Raw genomic sequence first — 17,586 nt, forward strand, 5'->3', positions numbered from 1 at the left:
TCTACGGATTATAAAAGATATCCTACCAAGTAGTTCAAAGCTCAATTCAATCCTCCTGCCTATTTCCTCACAAACTTCAATCAGAGAAATTTCAGCCAGTTGGAGCATAAAGCTTTTACATATAGTTAACAAAACAAACTGACAGAGCTAACCTGCAATGGCAGAAGTTGCAGCCCCATCAGCAACAAGGCTTCACTTGTATGCCTTGTTGCTTTTAATCAGTAGCACCACAGTTTTGTGTCGGAACTTAAGCTCAATGATAATGAAACTGTGGGAAAAAGAAAGCAGCTGCAACATAATAAATCATAAAGCAGCCCTCTTTGTGTTCGGAGATTCACCATATGATCCTGGTAACAACAACTATATCAGTACAACCAACACCAATTTCCAGGCGAACTTTTGGCCCTACGGAAAATCATATTTCTCTGAACCAACTGGAAGATTTACTGATGGCCGCATAATCCCAGATTTTATCTGTAAGATCACACACACACATCATGTACATCACACACATAGACACCTGTTAGCTTATTTAAGCACACACCATAAGTTTCACAAGTGACAATTATTTTTTAGGCGAGTACGCTGGACTGCAGCTAATTCCACCATTTCTCCAACCTGGGAATCATCATTATTTTCATGGAGCAAATTTTGCCTCTGGGGGAGCTGGTGCTCTCGATGAAACAAATCGAGGACTGGTATACATATCTTCTAAAGTTCTAAACAAAAGCACTTCTGCAAGTAAACGCTTTCTCATTTAATCTAATAACCTCATGAGATTGGTCAAATCTGTTTCTGCTGACAGGTTGTAAACCTCAACACAAAGTTAAATCAATTCAAGAATGTAGCAGATCAACTAAAGCAACGGCTAGGAGATGAAGAAGCTTCAGCCCTTCTCTCGAGATCTGTTTATATGATTAGCATTGGGATTAATGATTACTTAAGCACCACCAAGAAAGACTCTGAACAACATAGGAGCATGATCACAGGAAACTTGACCTCTGTCCTTAAAGTGCTTAGCTTAACTGTATACTCTATTATATATGTCTAGCTTGTTAAAAATACCTTTAACACAGTATTCAACTTTCCTAATACTAATTGACAGGCAATATACAAGACCGGGGGAAGGAAATTTAGTTTTGTCACCATGCCGCCCTTGGGTAGTGTGCCAAGAATAAAGGCACGAAAAACAGAAACCAAAACAAACTTCTGCAGAGAAGATTACTGGCTCAAAAACACAATAAAGCAGTTTTAGAAAACCTGGAGGAGTTAGAGAAGCACTTGGAAGGGTTTAAGTATTCATTTTTTGATTTCTACACTGCTTTTAATGACAGAATGATCAATCCATCAAAATATGGTACATACTCCCGAAAATACTTTCTGCATATCGTAATTAGAAAGCAGTGGTTACAATTTTAAATTGATGTCTTAAAAAAAGGTTTTAAGACCGGGGACAGTGCATGCTGTGGCAGCGGTCTGTACAGAGGAATTAATAGCTGCGGTGGAATGAGAGACGTAAAAGAGTATGAAGTATGCAAGAATGCTAGCGAGTATTTGTTTTTTGACTCTGCTCATCCCAGCAAAATGGCTAACCAGCAACTGGCCAAGCTAATGTGGGAAGGAAGTTATAGTGTTACAGGTCCTTACAACCTCAAGTCATTTTTTGAGTATTAAAGTGAATCCATTTAACCGGCCTGTTAAGTCTGCATTGTATTTCATTTTCAGAAATAAAACTTCTCCATGTTTATAGTTCCTAAATATTTCATGGATATTGTTATCCCAATCCCAGAACATGTGTCTTTCTCGTAACATTTAGAGACCGTATAAAAGAATCAGCTCACGCCGCCTCTCTTTAAAAAACCTCTTGATTTTTCTGTCATATGAACACAATAATTGTTTTAAGGTGATTCATAGAATAGTTCATAGATAGGCACTATTTAAAGGAATGCATATGCTCTGGAAAATAAAATAATTGATTTTCTGTTTCCTCTGCTTTTGAGGCTGCTATATACTAAAAGATTGTTAAAAAGTCAAGATAATAAAATTGAAATCTTACAAGAGATCTGATGCTTCAAACTGGAAATACAAGAGTACAGACTTGTATTATATAATAATTAAATAGTAAAATACTATGTACTACAACAACTGTAATTATTATGATTATGACATAATAATAGAGATAATGATGTGTAGGCCAAGACTCAAAAGGATCTATCTATAAATAGTAAACAAGAAAAACTTGTTAATCAGCAATGGCAGGAGCAGCATCATCAGCAACAAGTTTTAAGTTATGTGCCTTGCTGATTTTAATTAGCAGTACTGCAGTTTTGTGTCAAAGCATAATCAGTAGCTCGCTGTGGGAAAAACAAGTCAGCTGCTACGCAACTAATAATAAAGCAGCTCTGTTTGTGTTCGGAGACTCACTGTATGATCCCGGTAACAACAACTATATCAGCACAACCAACACCGATTTCCAGGCTAATTTTTGGCCTTACGGAGAATCATTTTTCACCCAACCTACAGGAAGATTCTCCGATGGCCGCCTCATTCCTGATTTTATCTGTAAGATTGCACACAATTTGATATTTACTATTCATTTTAACTAATTTATGGAGACAACTAAGTTTCTGTAACTTACAATTACTTGCTAGGTGAGTACGCAAGATTGCCGATGATTCCACCTTATCTCCAACCTGGGAAACATCATTTTGTTTACGGAGCAAATTTTGCCTCTGGGGGAGCTGGCGCTCTGGATGAAACTTATCCTGGATTGGTAAGTTTTTTCAACAATTGCAAATGTACAACCAAAAGCTTATGCGATTGATTCTAATGATATTGCGAGATTTGTTAATTTTGATTCTGCTATAGGTGGTAAACCTCAACACACAGCTGAATCAATTCAAGAATGTAGCAAATCAACTAAAGCAGCAGCTAGGAGATGAAGAAGCTTCAGACCTCCTTTCGCAGTCTGTTTATATGATTAGCATTGGAGGCAATGACTACTTGAGCCCCACCCGCGGAGACTCCCAACAATCCTACACTCAAGAACAGTACATGAGCATGATTATAGGAAACTTGACCTCTGTCATCAAAGTGCTTATCTTACTTCAATACTATATGTTATATCATTAGCTCAAATTTTGTAAACACCGTATTCAAGTTTCCTTGACGATTGACAGGCCATACATAAGACGGGGGGAAGGAAATTTGGTTTCATTACCTTACCGCCCTTGGGTTGTTGGCCAAGCATAAAGGCACAAAATGCAGCAAATAAAACCTATAGCGGAGACTTCTGCAACAAAGATCTAGCAGCATTGGTAGAAGAACATTCTAAAGCAGTTTCCGAGAAGTTGCAGAAGTTAGAGAAGGCCTTGGAAGGGTTTAAGTACTCCGTTTTTGATTTTCACACTACTTTTAATGAAAGAATGAACAATCCATCAAAATATGGTATGTTCAAACTACTTTCAGTGATATCGCAAAATATATAAATATGCCCTGTTTACCATTTCTAATGGCCTTGAACTGGTGTCCATTTTTTAACTTGTTAAGGTTTTAAGAATGGGGACAGTGCCTGCTGTGGGAGCGGTCCGTATAGAGGAGTCTATAGCTGCGGTGGGATGAGAGGGATTAAAGAGTATGAGCTGTGTGAGAATGCTGGTGAATATTTGTTCTTCGACTCGAATCATCCCAGTGAAGTGGCTTACCAGCAATTGGCCAAGCTGATGTGGGAAGGAAGTTCTAGTGTTACAGGCCCTCACAACCTCAAGTCATTTTTCCAGTTGTCAAAGTTGAGCTAATTAGCCTCTCTGTAATCATTATCTCTTTACAAACAAAACCAAATAATTACGTCTTCGTTCTCTTCTCATAATTAAGCAAGTTTGTTTACATTTGCACGTATGTACAAATACATGTCATAGCCTAACAACTTTATTTATAAAGCGGAAGCTTTTATTATGCAAAGAATTGCCTCTGGAGATAGATCTTGGAAGTATTCACATATTAAACAAGCCTCCCTTAACCCTATTAGGGTCTTTCAAAAGGGCTCGTTCGTACACATCTTATCTTTTTTAATATTTTTGTACAAGTCAGTTATAGAAATTCGAATAAGAAACAACTGCCCCCGGACTCTTATCCGCGTGGCTAAGTCTTGCCTGCATCATGCTTAATGGCATTGACGAAAAGCTTGCACATCCATCTTTCAGTAGCACTTGCATTCAAGATATTAAACGCAAAACTTGCCTCCAGAGTTGGACTTCATAATATAAGACAATACTCGTTCACAATCTGAAACTGTAAGACAATATTGTTTCCAGTGCAGTAACAGATAGACAATAATGGTGAAAAGAACTCATAGAACGGTTTTTGAAAACGCCTTAAATTTAAAAAATAAAATCAGATATTTTCCGTTTGCAGGGCTGAATCGAAGAGATAAGTTGCAGATAGTCAAAATATAGATAAAACACAGATGTTATGAGATTTGATGCTTCAAGTTTCAAATGGAAACTTGTAGGGGGTTTAAGATTTTAACAGATTTGATATTTCAAGTTTCAAATGGAACTTTGACGGTCTTCGGGGGTTTAGGATTTGAACATACAAAAATCTACTGATTATAAAAGATGTCCTACCTAGTAGTTCAAAGCTCAATTCAATCCTCCTACTTATTTTCCTCACAAACTTCTATCACAGAACAAATCAAACTGAGAGAGCTAACCTGCAATGGCAGAACGCGCAGCCCCATCAGCAACAAGGCTTCGCTTCTGTGCCCTGTTGCTGTTAATCAGCAGCACAACTGTTTTGTGTCAAAACACAAGCTCAATAATAACAAAGCTGTGGGAAAAAGAAAGCAGCCGCAACATAATTAATCATAAAGCAGCCCTGTTTGTGTTCGGAGATTCACTATACGATCCTGGTAACAACAATTATATCAGTACAACCAATACCAATTTCCAGGCGAACTTTTGGCCCTACGGAAAATCATATTTCTCTGAACCAACTGGAAGATTTACTGATGGTCGCATAATCCCTGATTTCATCTGTAAGATCACACACACAGCACCACAAGCACACACCTGTTAGCTAATTTAAGCACACACCTTAAGTTTTACAAGTGACAATTACTTTTTAGGCGAGTACGCTGGACTGCAGCTAATTCCACCATTTCTCCAACCTGGGAATCATCGTTATCTTGATGGAGCAAATTTTGCCTCTGGGGGAGCTGGTGCTCTCGATGAAACAAATCCAGGACGGGTAAATATCTTATAAAGTTCTAAACAAAAACATGTCTGCAAGTAAAAGCTTTCTCATTTAATCTAAATACCTCATAAGATTGGTCAAATATGTTTCTTCTGACAGGTGATAAACCTCAACACACAGTTGAATCAATTCAAGAATGTGACAGATCAACTAAAGCAACAGCTAGGAGATGAAGAAGCTTCAGCCCTTCTCTCGAGATCTGTTTATATGATTAGCATTGGGATTAATGATTACTTAAGCACCGCCAAGAGAGACTCTGAACAACATAGGAGCATGATCATAGGAAACTTGACCTCTGTCCTTAAAGTGCTTAGCTTAACTGTGTACTTAATTTAATATTTCTAGCTTGTTAAAATACCTTTAAAACTGTATTCAACTTTCCTGATAATTGACAGGCAATATACACGACCGGGGGAAGGAAATTCAGTTTTGTTACCATACCGGCCTTTAGTAGTGTGCCAAGCATGAAGGCGCAGAAAACAGAAATCAAAACAACCCGTGAAGACTTCTGGACAGAAGATTTAACAGCACTGGTACAAGAACACAATAAAGCAGTTTCTGAAAACTTGCACAAGTTAGAGAAGCACTTGGAAGGGTTTACGTATTCCTTTTTTGATTTCTACACTGCCTTTAATGACAGAATGATCAATCCATCCAAATATGGTATCCCCGATACTAATTTCTGTGATATCACATTTTTAAAATGTACCGTGGTTACAATTTTATTATGGCCTAAATTGACGTCGTGTTTACTATGTCAAGGTTTTAAGACCGGGGACAGTGCATGCTGTGGCAGCGGTCCTTACAGAGGAATTAATAGCTGCGGGGGAATGAGAGACGTAAAAGAGTATGAACTATGCAAGAATGCTAGAGAGTATTTGTTTTTTGACTCTGCTCATCCCAGTGAAATGGCTAACCAGCAATTGTCCAGGCTAATGTGGGAAGGAAGTTCTAGTGTTACAGGCCCTCACAACCTCGAGTCACTTTTCGAGTCTTGAAATGAAAGCAGCCCTGTAACTTCTTCTCGTTTTCCGGGGATTTCACCTTAAATTTTAAGAAATAAAACCTTTGTACTTGTATTTTGTCCTGCTGAATAAATTGCAGACATAGTTTTTAGCCAGCAACTGCTCAATGGATCCATGTAGGTAGCCTGGAAAGTATTCACTTGACTTGTTGCATCTTATTTAACTTTACAATCAGAACAGAGAACAATAAAACTGAACTATTGCTATATGGCTCTCATTGTCTACTCTTTTTCTTGCTGTCACGTAACAGCCTGCATTTCTTGTTGTGGGCTTGTCTCTTGGGCTTACTCCTAGATGAGCTGTGGCCCAACATTGTTGTATATTGAAGTTTATTCAATGAATCAGCTAAGACAAGCTTATATAACTAGAATTATGAGCCTGATAACAAAAATTAGCCTGATAACAAATTAACCCTTTTTGGGGCCGACTAAGTCAGACTCGTTCAAAATCAAAGCTTGCACGGGTCAATTTTTAAAAAACTCATTTCAATTGAATAATTTGGGGTTAATCATATGATACAAAGGGGAAATGATCACCAATCAGAAATGTACAGGTGGAGCTGAGTTGGAAGGAGGGAATAACGGCAACAAAGAGTAGTAAAGAGGCCGTTAGTAATGCAGCCAATTGTGCAGTTGTCACTTCATTGTTGTATTATCCTGAATATTAACTATTTTCATTATTAGGTAAATGATTGGTGATAAAAGCCAAAGGAATGTAAGGACAAATAATCATTATTAAATATCAATTTCATTTTCTCTTTATTCTCTCTTACTCTCAGATCTACTTTATGTTTTTGAGTTCCATTCTCGAGACTGCTTTTCTTTGATAGTTTATCTCCTGATTAGAACCTTACTTGTCTCCATCCTGATTCTTAGGATCAGATTAAGCTATATTATTTAAGAAGTATCATTGGTATCAGAGCCCAGACGTTCCTCGGCAACGATGGTGGCTCCACGCGGTGGCAAAAGCACAGAAGGAGATGAAACTACAACTCATAATCAGGAGTTAATATTGAAGACCCTTCTTGATGAACAAAGTGAAAAGTTGGCTGACACATATCAACTACAGGGGGCTTCTATCGCAGAGAATGCAAAGGCTATATCGGAGTTGAACGACATGATACTTGGGGTCTCGATCCAGCTCAACAAGTTAATGGTGGACAAAAATAAAACACGGGATGATACGATGATTATCGGTTCAGGCTCGAAGCTTCAGCAAACAGGTACATCTGACAAACCCCCATATCAACACTACTCTGCTCGTCTTACAAAGGTCGACTTCCCAAAGTTTGATGGTGAAAAATTGAAGGCATGGCTGTATAAATGCATCCAGTTTTTTGATCTGGATAATATTCATGACCCGGATAGGGTTAAACTTGCCTCTATTCACCTTGAAGGTAAAGCCCTTCTTTGGCACCAAACCTAAATAAAAAGAATGGGCGTGACACTACCAACCCGGGGTCAATATGTTGAGGCTATAACATCTCGATTTGGGGAGCATTATGACGATCCAATTGCAGATCTGAAGGCCTTGACTCAAATTGGTACAGTGCAAGAATACCATGATAATTTTGATGCCTTGGCCAGTAGACTTAACTTATCGGAGGAATATTTGTTAAGCTGCTACGTTGGTGGATTAGAGGCGGAAATACAGTTAGCAGTACGGATGTTCAACCCTAAGTCACTACAACAGGCATTGTGTCTTGCTAAGCTTCAAGAAGCGAGTGTTAAAGCTCGTCGAATGAAAACCCAACCCAAACCACCACTTCTCCCAAACCCCACCTCATCAAAACTCCCATTCACACCTACATCCTTCACAAAAAACACCACTACCCAGAAACCCTTCATCAGTACCAACCGTAAAACGATGACCTCGGGTGAATTCAATGAAAAAAGAGCTAAAGGAATATGTTTCTGGTGTGATGCCAAATATGAGCCGGGTCACAAATGCAGAGGCAAGAAATCGCAGCTCTACCATATTAAAGTAGAGGAGGTGGACGAAACGGAGAAAGTGGACCAGTCTTCTGAGGAAGTATATGCAGAAACAGAGGATGTGGAATGTGCCCAGATCTTAATGCACGCCATGGAAGGGATGTGTGCGTTTCAGACGATGAAGGTGGAAGGTCATCATGGGAAAAAGTCTCTTCAACTGTTGCTTGACACAGGTAGCACCCATAACTTCATCGACTCTTCGAAGGCACTGAAATTAGATTGTAAGATCGAAATAATACCTCCTATGTGGGTGAAGGTAGCTAACAGAGGGCAGGTTCAATGCAACACGATGATTAAAAATTTCAACTGGAAAATGCAAGGATCTGACTTTGCAGCGGATGTAATATTATTGCCCTTGAGTGGAAGTGATCTAGTATTGGGAGTGGTGTTGGATTTCAAATAACTCACCATGGAGTTTCATCATAAAGGGAGAAGGATCAAGTTAAGGGGCGCAACAGGCAAAAAACTCAAAGGAGTGAAAGCTGCAAAACTTGATAAACTGGTAGCTTCCTCGGGAGAATTATCAATGCTGCAACTAATTCCTATGGAAGATGGCATACGCACAGGTACTCCTAATTCCACAGACCCTTCCTTACTTGAATTATTAGATAAGTATAAGCCTGTTTTTCAAGACCCAACTACATTACCCCCCCCCATACGTCCTGCTTTTGATCATCACATACCCCTAAAGGAGGGGACAAATACCATTAATATGAGGCCATATTGCTATCTGGTGTTACAAAAGAATGTCATCGAGGAGATGATGGAGGAATTACTCGAACAAGGAGTCATAAGGCCGAGCAATAGTCCTTTTGCATCCCCTATAGTACTGGTTAAGAAAAAATGGGCTATGGAGGATGTGTATCGATTATAGGAACCTTAACAAGGCAACTATTAAAGATAAATTTCTCATCCCTATCATAGAGGAGTTGTTGGATGAACTAAAAGGAACAAAATTCTTTTCTAAGATTAATCTGAAGTCGGGGTACCATCAAATTCGCATGAGCTTTCCGGATATTCATAAAACGGCGTTTAAAACCCACTTTGGCCACTTTGAGTATTTGGTGATGCCATTTGGCCTTACCAACGCCCCCTCCACATTTCAAGCTTTAATGAATGTGGTTTTTAAACCACTGCTTCGAAAATATGTACTGGTGTTTTTTGACGATGTGTTGGTGTATAGCTCCAGTTGGGAAGAGCATTTGCATCACCTGGAATTGGAACTGGAGAATCTGCGAACTAATTCTCTACATATTAATTTTCAAAAATTTGCTTTTGGATCAACTCAAATTTGCTACCTAGGTCATGTAATATCAGAAAAAGGTGTGGAGACGGAACCAGAAAAGGTACATGACATTCTGAATTGGCCCAGACCCGTGAACTTAAAGCAGCTAAGAGGCTTCTTAGGCCTCACGGGATACTATCACAGGTTCATCAAAGATTATGGAAAAAACTGTTGACCATTAACTCAACTCCTGCACAAGGATGCTGTGGAATGGAATGATGAAGCATCAAGGGCATTTGAACAATTAAAACAGATCATGAGCTCTCCTCCAGTATTGGCACTGCCAGACTTCACCCAACCATTTGTACTGGAAACAGATGCCTCTGGCCAAGGTATTGGAGCGGTTTTAATGCAGCAAGGCCATTCCATTGCGTTCATGAGCAAAGCTTTCTCGGAAAGAACAATGCAACTATCAGCATATGAACGGGAACTTATGACTGTTGTGTGGGCTGTGAAAAAGTGGCAACACTACTTGGTAATGCAGCCATTTGTGATTAAGACGGATCAACAAAGTTTAAAATACATGTTGGATCACAAGCTTGCAACACCCTTCCCGCAGAAGTGGTTATCTAAAATTACAGGTTTTGACTATGTGATAGAATACAAGATGGGAAAGGAGAATAAGGTTGCTGATGCTCTCTCACGAACACCCAACCTCCATATCAACACCATGATGGTCACTTCAGTCCACTCCACCTTGTTGGATGAGATCAGTGATACGTGGCAAGATGACACTAATCTGCAGCAGCTCATACGTGACATTCAAAGAGATCCACAGTCTCACCCTGCATACACCTGGAACAGTGGTCAGTTGAGAAAGAAAGGGAAGTTGGTAATCGGGGACAATAACAGTGTGAAACAGCAAGTACTCTACTGGATGCATGACTCGCCTCAAGTAGGCCACTCGGGCGTCGAAGCCACTTATAAAAGGATCAAGGGCCTGTTTTATTGGCGGGGATTGAAGCAGAGTGTAACAGATTATGTAAAACAGTGCTTGACATGCCAAAGGTGCAAATACGATAATCATGCTTATCCAGGCCTTCTACAGCCCCTACCCATTCCAGAAAGAGTGTGGGAAGCGATAACCATGGACTTCATCGAAGGGTTGCCCAAGTCCCATGATAAAGAGGTGATATTGGTAGTCATTGACCGTATTAGCAAATACGCTCACTTTATTTCTCTATCACACCCATTTACAACATTAAAGGTAGCACAAACCTTCTTGGATTATGTGTACAAACTTCATGGCTTCCCTACAACTATTATCTCCGATAGAGATAAGGTTTTTATCAATCAATTCTGGACTGAGTTCATTAAACTCCAAGGGGTCAGGCACAATCTTTCTACCTCATATTCCCCAAACTGACGGTCAATCGGAGGTATTAAATCGCTGTTTGGAATCGTATTTATGGTGCATGTGTCATGAATCACCGAAGGAGTTGAGTTATTGGTTGCCCTTAGCAGAATTTTGGTACAACACTACTTACCACACGGTTGCAAGAATGATTCCTTATGAAATTATGTATGGCCAACCACCTCCCCTATATACAAACCTTATTTACCAGGTTCTTGCCTTGTGGAAGCAGTAGATCACAGTTTGCAGCAGAGGGAGCGTACTGTAGCCTTACTCAAGGCTAACCTTGCAAAGGCCAGAAATAGAATGACACAACTGGAAAATAGGAAGAGGTATGAGCGACATTTCAACGTTGGGGATTGGGTCTATCTCAAGCTGCATTCATACCGGAAACAATCAGTAGAACGAAGAAACAACCAGAAGCTCTCAACAAGGTACTATGGGCCTTATGAAGTAATTAAAAAGGTGGGAAATGTGGCGTATACTCTCAAACTCCCAGCAAACTCAAGGATTCATCCCACTTTTCATGTATCATTGCTAAGGAAACATCAGGGCCCTTTATCTAAAACCATTATCATGCCACCTCCTGGGATCCTGGGAGAGAAGAAGAAGCACCGAGACTAAAGTTACCTGCAGCTGTGATGGAAATCAGGACTGTGAAGCGAAAGAACCTACCAGTGGTCCAGTGGTTGGTCAAGTGGGAAGGCTACCCTGTAGAAGAAGCATCATGGGAGGATGCCACCGTGATAATGCAGCAATTTCCACTATTTGATCCTTGGGGTCAAGGATCATTTCAAGGAGGGAGCATTGATACAATTCAAGGGGGAAATGATCACCAATCAGAAAAGGGACAGGTGGAGCTGAGTTGGCAGGAGGGAATAACGGCAACAAAGAGTAGTAAAGAGACCGTTAGTAATGCAACCAATTATGCAGCTGTCAGTTCATTACTGTATTATCCTGAATATTTACTATTTTCATTATTAGGTAAATGATTGGTGATAAAAGTCAAAGGAATGTAAGGACAAAGTATCAATTTCCTTTTCTCTCTATTCTCTCTTATTCTCGGATCTACTTAAAGTTATTGAGTTCCATTCTCGAGACTGCTTTTCTTTGGTAGTTTGTCTCCTGATTGGAAACTTACTTGTCTCCATCCTGATTCTTAGGATCAGATTAAGCTATATTATTTAAGAAGTATCATCATAATATGACCCTATTAAAATGATGCAATCCGATTATATATATGTAATAATTATTGATAGTAATTCGAGCAAAGTGATTACAATTAATTTGATTTGAATGCAATTATTATATAAAGTTGTCGCTCTTGGGCCATAAACCAATTTCCTTTTATTCAATTTGATATGGTATTAAATAAGATTTTTCTATTCGGAAAATAAATGCACCGCTTAATCTAAGTTTATTTAGCTAATTTGTTGACTCAATTTATTTATTTATTTTATCCAATGACATTGATTTTTGTTCAGAGTTAAATTTCATATTGGTCACTAAATTCAATGACATGTATCACTTTGTTCACTGATTTTATCGAAATATCATTTAGATAATTACATGCATATAAATATCAAATATGTACATCATAATATTTGTCGAGAAAGTAAATATTATCTTTTTCAGTTGTATTCATTTTTTTTCAAACGTTACTATAAATGAACAAAAAGTTGTGAGTTATAAAATTTTAGATAATATATATATATATATATTTTTTTTTAAAAAATGTTATATATTTTTAGTTAAATTAGATAAAATAATTATAACATTTAAAATAAATAGTAAATAATTTTTTAAAATCTGAATATACTAATTCATTTTTTATTTTAACTAATTTTTTTAATTTTTAATGAACCATAAATCGATCTCTCAATTAATTATTATCGATATAGAATGTTACGACACCGAAAAATATCTCCGCGATGCGGTTATTTGTGGGGTTGCAAACTTTAGAACCGCGAGGAAGAATAAAGCTGGAAAGGCCCAGGACCACATGAGGTCTAGAAGAAGTATGACAAATAGGTGAGTACGTATGATAGAACTTTCTGGAGAGTTTAGTTCCCATAAATATCTCAGCACCAACTCATCTCAGCCATCCATCCAATCCTCGTTGATTCTATGAACATAGTCCTCCGACAATCCACGTCCTTTAAATTAATTAAAAACCGTGCACTCTTATTATCTCCCAGTATTAAAATTATTTTTTTAATTAACTCATGCTATATATATGGTATAGTTTATGAAATATTTATTTACGTAACCCACCCCCTGTTTCTGGATTCTTCTTCTATCAACAGGGGCTGCTGTTACATTACAGGGGAAACAGGGGAAGGGAACTCATAAATATCTCGTATTTTTTGATAAGATTCGAACTCTCGATATATCGGAGTCACCCAGCGGTTATAATTCTTGTAGCCTTAGTGTTTGTTTTTATTTAATGGCGTCCAATGAAAATAAGAGCCCTGATTTCTATGCTGTTCTGGGATTGACAAAAGATTGCTCTGATCTTCAACTGAAGACTGCTTACAAGAAGCTTGCACTGGTTTGTCAATTCTGTGGCCTATATAGGCATGTTTTTTTCTTTATAATTTCTTATTTTTGTAAGTTTTTTATTTGCTGTATAGAGATGGCATCCTGATCGCTGTGCAGCTCCTGGGAATTCTAAGTACGTGGAAGAGGCTAAAAACCAATTTCAGTCCATTCAAGAGGCTTATTCTGGTCATTTTCTTCATTTTTTTCTGTTAAATTGTTTATGTTTTGTTTGATTACTTGGGATTTGATTGTTTGATTTAACTTGATTTCGCAGTCTTGTCTGATAAGAACAAAAGATTTATGTATGACTTTGGAGTTTACGACAGTAATGATGATGGCGATAATGTGAGTTTATCTGGATCTTTATCAAGTATAACTAGTTTCAGTTTTGGTTGTACAAAGTAAAAACAAAATTGTTTTAGTAACACATAGTATCTGATAATTTCTCTGTATATGTATAATTATGTTTATAAACAAATGTGAATTTGATGCATTACCCTTTTAATGAATCATTTTCATCTTTTTATTCGAATATGATATGCCCCTGCAAATTAGACCTCATCATTAAGCCATTAACTGAATTAGGCAGAGTATTGTTATTTGCCAAATTTGAGTAACTCCTGGCATGGTTATTGATTCAAGTAAATTGGATGCAGGGTATGGGTGATTTTCTAAATGAAATGGCAGCTATGATGAGCCAAAACCAGTCTAATGTAAGTCTCTGTCTTCGTTTTCATGTAGAACAATGATTCGGTCTTACTCTTATACTATACATAGCTTGACAGTTGACATTGTGTGTCATAAGCTGTAAATTTCAGGATAGAATTTCATTTATCAGTTCATAATAATCCCGAAATAATTTGCAGTCAAATGTTATTTTGTAATGCATGAATGCCAATTGGGCATATGGCATAGATTGCTTACTCTTTCCCAAGATATTGTGTTCCGATGCATGCTTTAATATCTGCAATTGATGTTAAAGTTCATTACTTTTTGGATCCCTGGTATCGCAAATTTATTTAGAATGAAAGAATCTGAGATGTGGTACTTCCTTTCTCTCGACATTTGCCATATCAAATTCTGAGGCATTTTTGACAACTAAATGGTACCTTGTCATAATACTATGTGCTAATGTTAGTCCTCCATGTCAGGATTTGAAATCAGTCGCTTTAATTTCTGTTTGATTAAAAAGCGGGATTGATGTTGAATTCTCCCAAAAAGCACTTGGAGACTGCTGTTTGTAATATTACAAGCCCTTCATCTATGTCTTATTGTGATCTTTAATAGTAACAACTCTGCAGTAATTAGGAAGGATAATTTTCTTAAGATATTTTGTGAATTTCCGCAATAATATTTGGTTGTATCGGTTAAGTGAAGTTCTCCATCTTTTCGTCATGTCTTTGCACAAACAAGCATCTGAAGCTCGTATGATTTAAGTTTCTATGTGGATCCAAGTTCTATTCTCTATATATAGTTAATCAGAGTAATGTATCTAAGGCAATGTCTGGTTAAATTTTGATATTATCTTGGTCTACGACAGTAAAAAGAGACGGCTTTAGTTCCACTGCAATTTTTCGTTCAATTGGAATCGAGTTATTTTGATGCAGGCCTTTTACTTTCAAATGGTTGTACATTTGTCAGGATAATGTGGTGGAAAGTTTCGAGGAACTGAAGACATTGTTTGAGGATATGTTTCAAGATGACTTGGCTGGTATCAATTCCTCCACCCAAGGTGGGGGTACTGGTTTATGTTCTTCCTCTATGTTTGATGATTATGGGAAAAGCGCCAGCCTCCCCAGCAAAAGAAACTTTGAGCTGAATCCAATAAAGTCAGAGGTTGAAAACTCCTCGAACTTTGAGGCTCACTTTCAAGGGTTCAGCTTTGGGGTTAGTGTTATCTTTACCTTGCCTTCCCCAAAACGTACTCCTGATGTGCCGACGATAAATTATTTTCGTTTTTTTTCCTCACATTTTTATATGAAGACAGGTGGAACACGAGGGAAGTCGTCGGGAAGGAGGATGTGCTCCAGGAGGGTACAAAAGTAGGAGTGGTAGGAAGCAGAGGGTCTCGTCCAGCCGTGATGTATCATCTGGCAAAGATGCTGGCATATCTGCTTGATGGTGTCAAGTGTCAATTACCATCTACTAATGTGATGCAGTCCTGTAAAATGCGTGGACAGTTTCTCGGAGGTCAATATCTAGATTAAGATGATTCAAATAGTTAACATGTTGAAATCTGTACTGAACTTGGCTAGCTTTTTAGTTTGCTGTCTCCTGGTCATTCTGTTTTTAAAATTCTTAAACTCAAACAGTTTAGTTTTATTCCTAGAATTGGTATTTTACAGTTAAACTTGTACCGAGACAGTCGGCTCAAATTGTTCCGGGATACAATCCGCGTGCTTGAACCAAATTTAATTTGATGGCAAAGGTTCAATTGATTTCTGAGCATAGTTTGTTTAATAGGTCCTTTTATTTATACGTTCTAGATAAATTGGACCACAACGAAGTATGGTAAATTGTGCTGCTAACGGAGTATGCTGCAATAATCGTGCTGCAACGATAGTTTGCTATGACGGCGAGGAAGATGATAGGTTCTGGAGTTTTGTTAAAACCGTTCGAGTATTGGCGTTTGCATTTTTACTTTGAAAATGATAAGACTGGGATCATCATAAGCCAGTTGAATGGACCAACTGGTTCTTGTCTTTACTTGCAACTATGCAAGTTGTTTGGCTCAATAGTATAGTGTGCAAGTTGATGTCAAAATTTAAAATGGCTAATTATCTGGGTGTTGGCTGAATTATTCTACGGACCCACCTATAAACAAGTTGATGTTTGGGCTGTTACGAAAATAGATCTTTTCGGTGCTACGATTCATCTCAGAACTTTACGTTATTAAGGATGACATTGACGAGGAACAACAGCTAAGCTGGGCCATAATATTTTGCATTTTGGGTCCGGTGTACATAAATCGACCAAACCAATCCAACACGGTCTTATTTCGGTCGATCCAAACCGATTTTTTTCATCCCGATACATATTTGGGTTGAAAAAATGTCAACCCGATTTAATTGGGTTGGATATGAGTTTCGGTATTTTTAAATCGATCCAATCCAACCCGATTAAAAATATTTTTACACGTTAATTTATTAATTTTATAAGTGTAAATATGTTCAGGCATAATAGATAGGCTCATTTATCTGTAACTTATAACATCAATCCTCAATATTTAAATATGTCACTATTTTCATTTATTGAGTTCAATGTTTAAAGGCTAAGTATTGTGTTATCACTTTCTTTTGGATGTTTAAGTCATATCTGACATGGATTATTGTAATACTCCCTCTGTCCCTTTAAACATTTCCTCTTTGCATAAAAACACAGGTTTTAAGAAAATTAAATTTTGCTTTTTCAAATGACAAGTTGACAACAACCAATCAAAACACAACATTACACACACATGGATTGATACTAAAATTACACTTCTCACATACAAATACAAAATTAATCCAAGTAGTCAGTTGATACAAAGCAGAATTTATAAATTTACTCCTCTACTTATAAAATCTACTCCATTGGTTAAACATGAATGGTGATAGATTCTTTTCTTTTGATCTTAATGAACCACCACCACCAGAGACTTCACACATGCAACATCGGTTTTATTTAAATGAACCACCTATTAACAAGACAAAACCGAAGCTTAGTACATATGCAAGATCATAAATTCTTATATTCTTGCTAAGCCACCAGTCAAAGAAAATTCTAGAAAAACCTTATCAAGGTGCAGTTAAAGATGTTGTCATTAAGTACAATGTCACGACAAGAACTATCAGATACATATGGAGCTTAGCAAAAAAATAAAAGGCAGCGGGGCAGAGTTATAACATGGCAACAAAGGGGCATAATTCAGGAAGCACCTAATGCAATTACAAATATTAATATGGGTGATAGATCATGCATAAGGGACTTGGCTGCTAAGTTGAATATGTCATCAATTACAAATTGGTTTGGGTTACAAATTTAAATGGTTCAGTTTGGGTTAAAATTTTAAAAACCCGGATTAATTGGGTTGGATTGATAAATATTCTCAATCCGCCCAACCCGATCCGTGTACACCCCTAGCCCGAAACTTGTGTC

General features: G+C 37.8%; 4 protein-coding genes across 5 annotated transcripts; all 4 read left to right on the forward strand.

Moving 5' to 3' along the window:
- Nucleotides 1–157: 157 nt before the first annotated feature.
- On the forward strand, nucleotides 158–1,674 carry LOC141718225 (GDSL lipase-like). The gene is made up of 6 exons (XM_074520606.1): nucleotides 158–476; nucleotides 577–698; nucleotides 806–1,027; nucleotides 1,106–1,248; nucleotides 1,335–1,357; nucleotides 1,439–1,674. Exons 1-6 carry the CDS (start codon nucleotides 158–160, stop codon nucleotides 1,672–1,674), a joined length of 1,065 nt encoding a protein of 354 aa, XP_074376707.1.
- A 549-nt stretch (nucleotides 1,675–2,223) lies between these two features.
- On the forward strand, nucleotides 2,224–3,887 carry LOC141717587 (GDSL lipase-like). Its single transcript, XM_074519729.1, has 5 exons — nucleotides 2,224–2,562; nucleotides 2,652–2,773; nucleotides 2,869–3,093; nucleotides 3,180–3,447; nucleotides 3,550–3,887. Exons 1-5 carry the CDS (start codon nucleotides 2,253–2,255, stop codon nucleotides 3,795–3,797), a joined length of 1,173 nt encoding a protein of 390 aa, XP_074375830.1. The 5' UTR covers nucleotides 2,224–2,252; the 3' UTR covers nucleotides 3,798–3,887.
- Nucleotides 3,888–4,627: 740 nt separating this feature from the next.
- Nucleotides 4,628–6,457, forward strand: LOC141716615 (GDSL lipase-like). The gene is made up of 5 exons (XM_074518800.1): nucleotides 4,628–5,035; nucleotides 5,126–5,247; nucleotides 5,353–5,559; nucleotides 5,649–5,916; nucleotides 6,016–6,457. The coding sequence occupies exons 1-5, from the start codon at nucleotides 4,717–4,719 to the stop codon at nucleotides 6,249–6,251; spliced, it is 1,152 nt and encodes a 383-aa protein (XP_074374901.1). The 5' UTR covers nucleotides 4,628–4,716; the 3' UTR covers nucleotides 6,252–6,457.
- A 6,642-nt stretch (nucleotides 6,458–13,099) lies between these two features.
- Nucleotides 13,100–15,887, forward strand: LOC141717588 (uncharacterized). 2 transcript variants are annotated; one of them, XM_074519731.1, is made up of 6 exons: nucleotides 13,100–13,459; nucleotides 13,542–13,635; nucleotides 13,724–13,794; nucleotides 14,106–14,162; nucleotides 15,091–15,336; nucleotides 15,433–15,887. In XM_074519731.1, the coding sequence occupies exons 1-6, from the start codon at nucleotides 13,355–13,357 to the stop codon at nucleotides 15,493–15,495; spliced, it is 636 nt and encodes a 211-aa protein (XP_074375832.1). In that variant the 5' UTR covers nucleotides 13,100–13,354; the 3' UTR covers nucleotides 15,496–15,887. The 2 variants fall into 2 exon arrangements, with proteins under 2 accessions (XP_074375832.1, XP_074375831.1); XM_074519730.1 differs by having other exon boundaries at nucleotides 13,101–13,459; nucleotides 15,437–15,887.
- The last annotated feature ends 1,699 nt before the right edge of the window (nucleotides 15,888–17,586 follow it).

The sequence above is a fragment of the Apium graveolens genome, chromosome 4 (assembly GCF_009905375.1).
Source record: "Apium graveolens cultivar Ventura chromosome 4, ASM990537v1, whole genome shotgun sequence".
NCBI classification, from domain to species: domain Eukaryota; kingdom Viridiplantae; phylum Streptophyta; class Magnoliopsida; order Apiales; family Apiaceae; genus Apium; species Apium graveolens.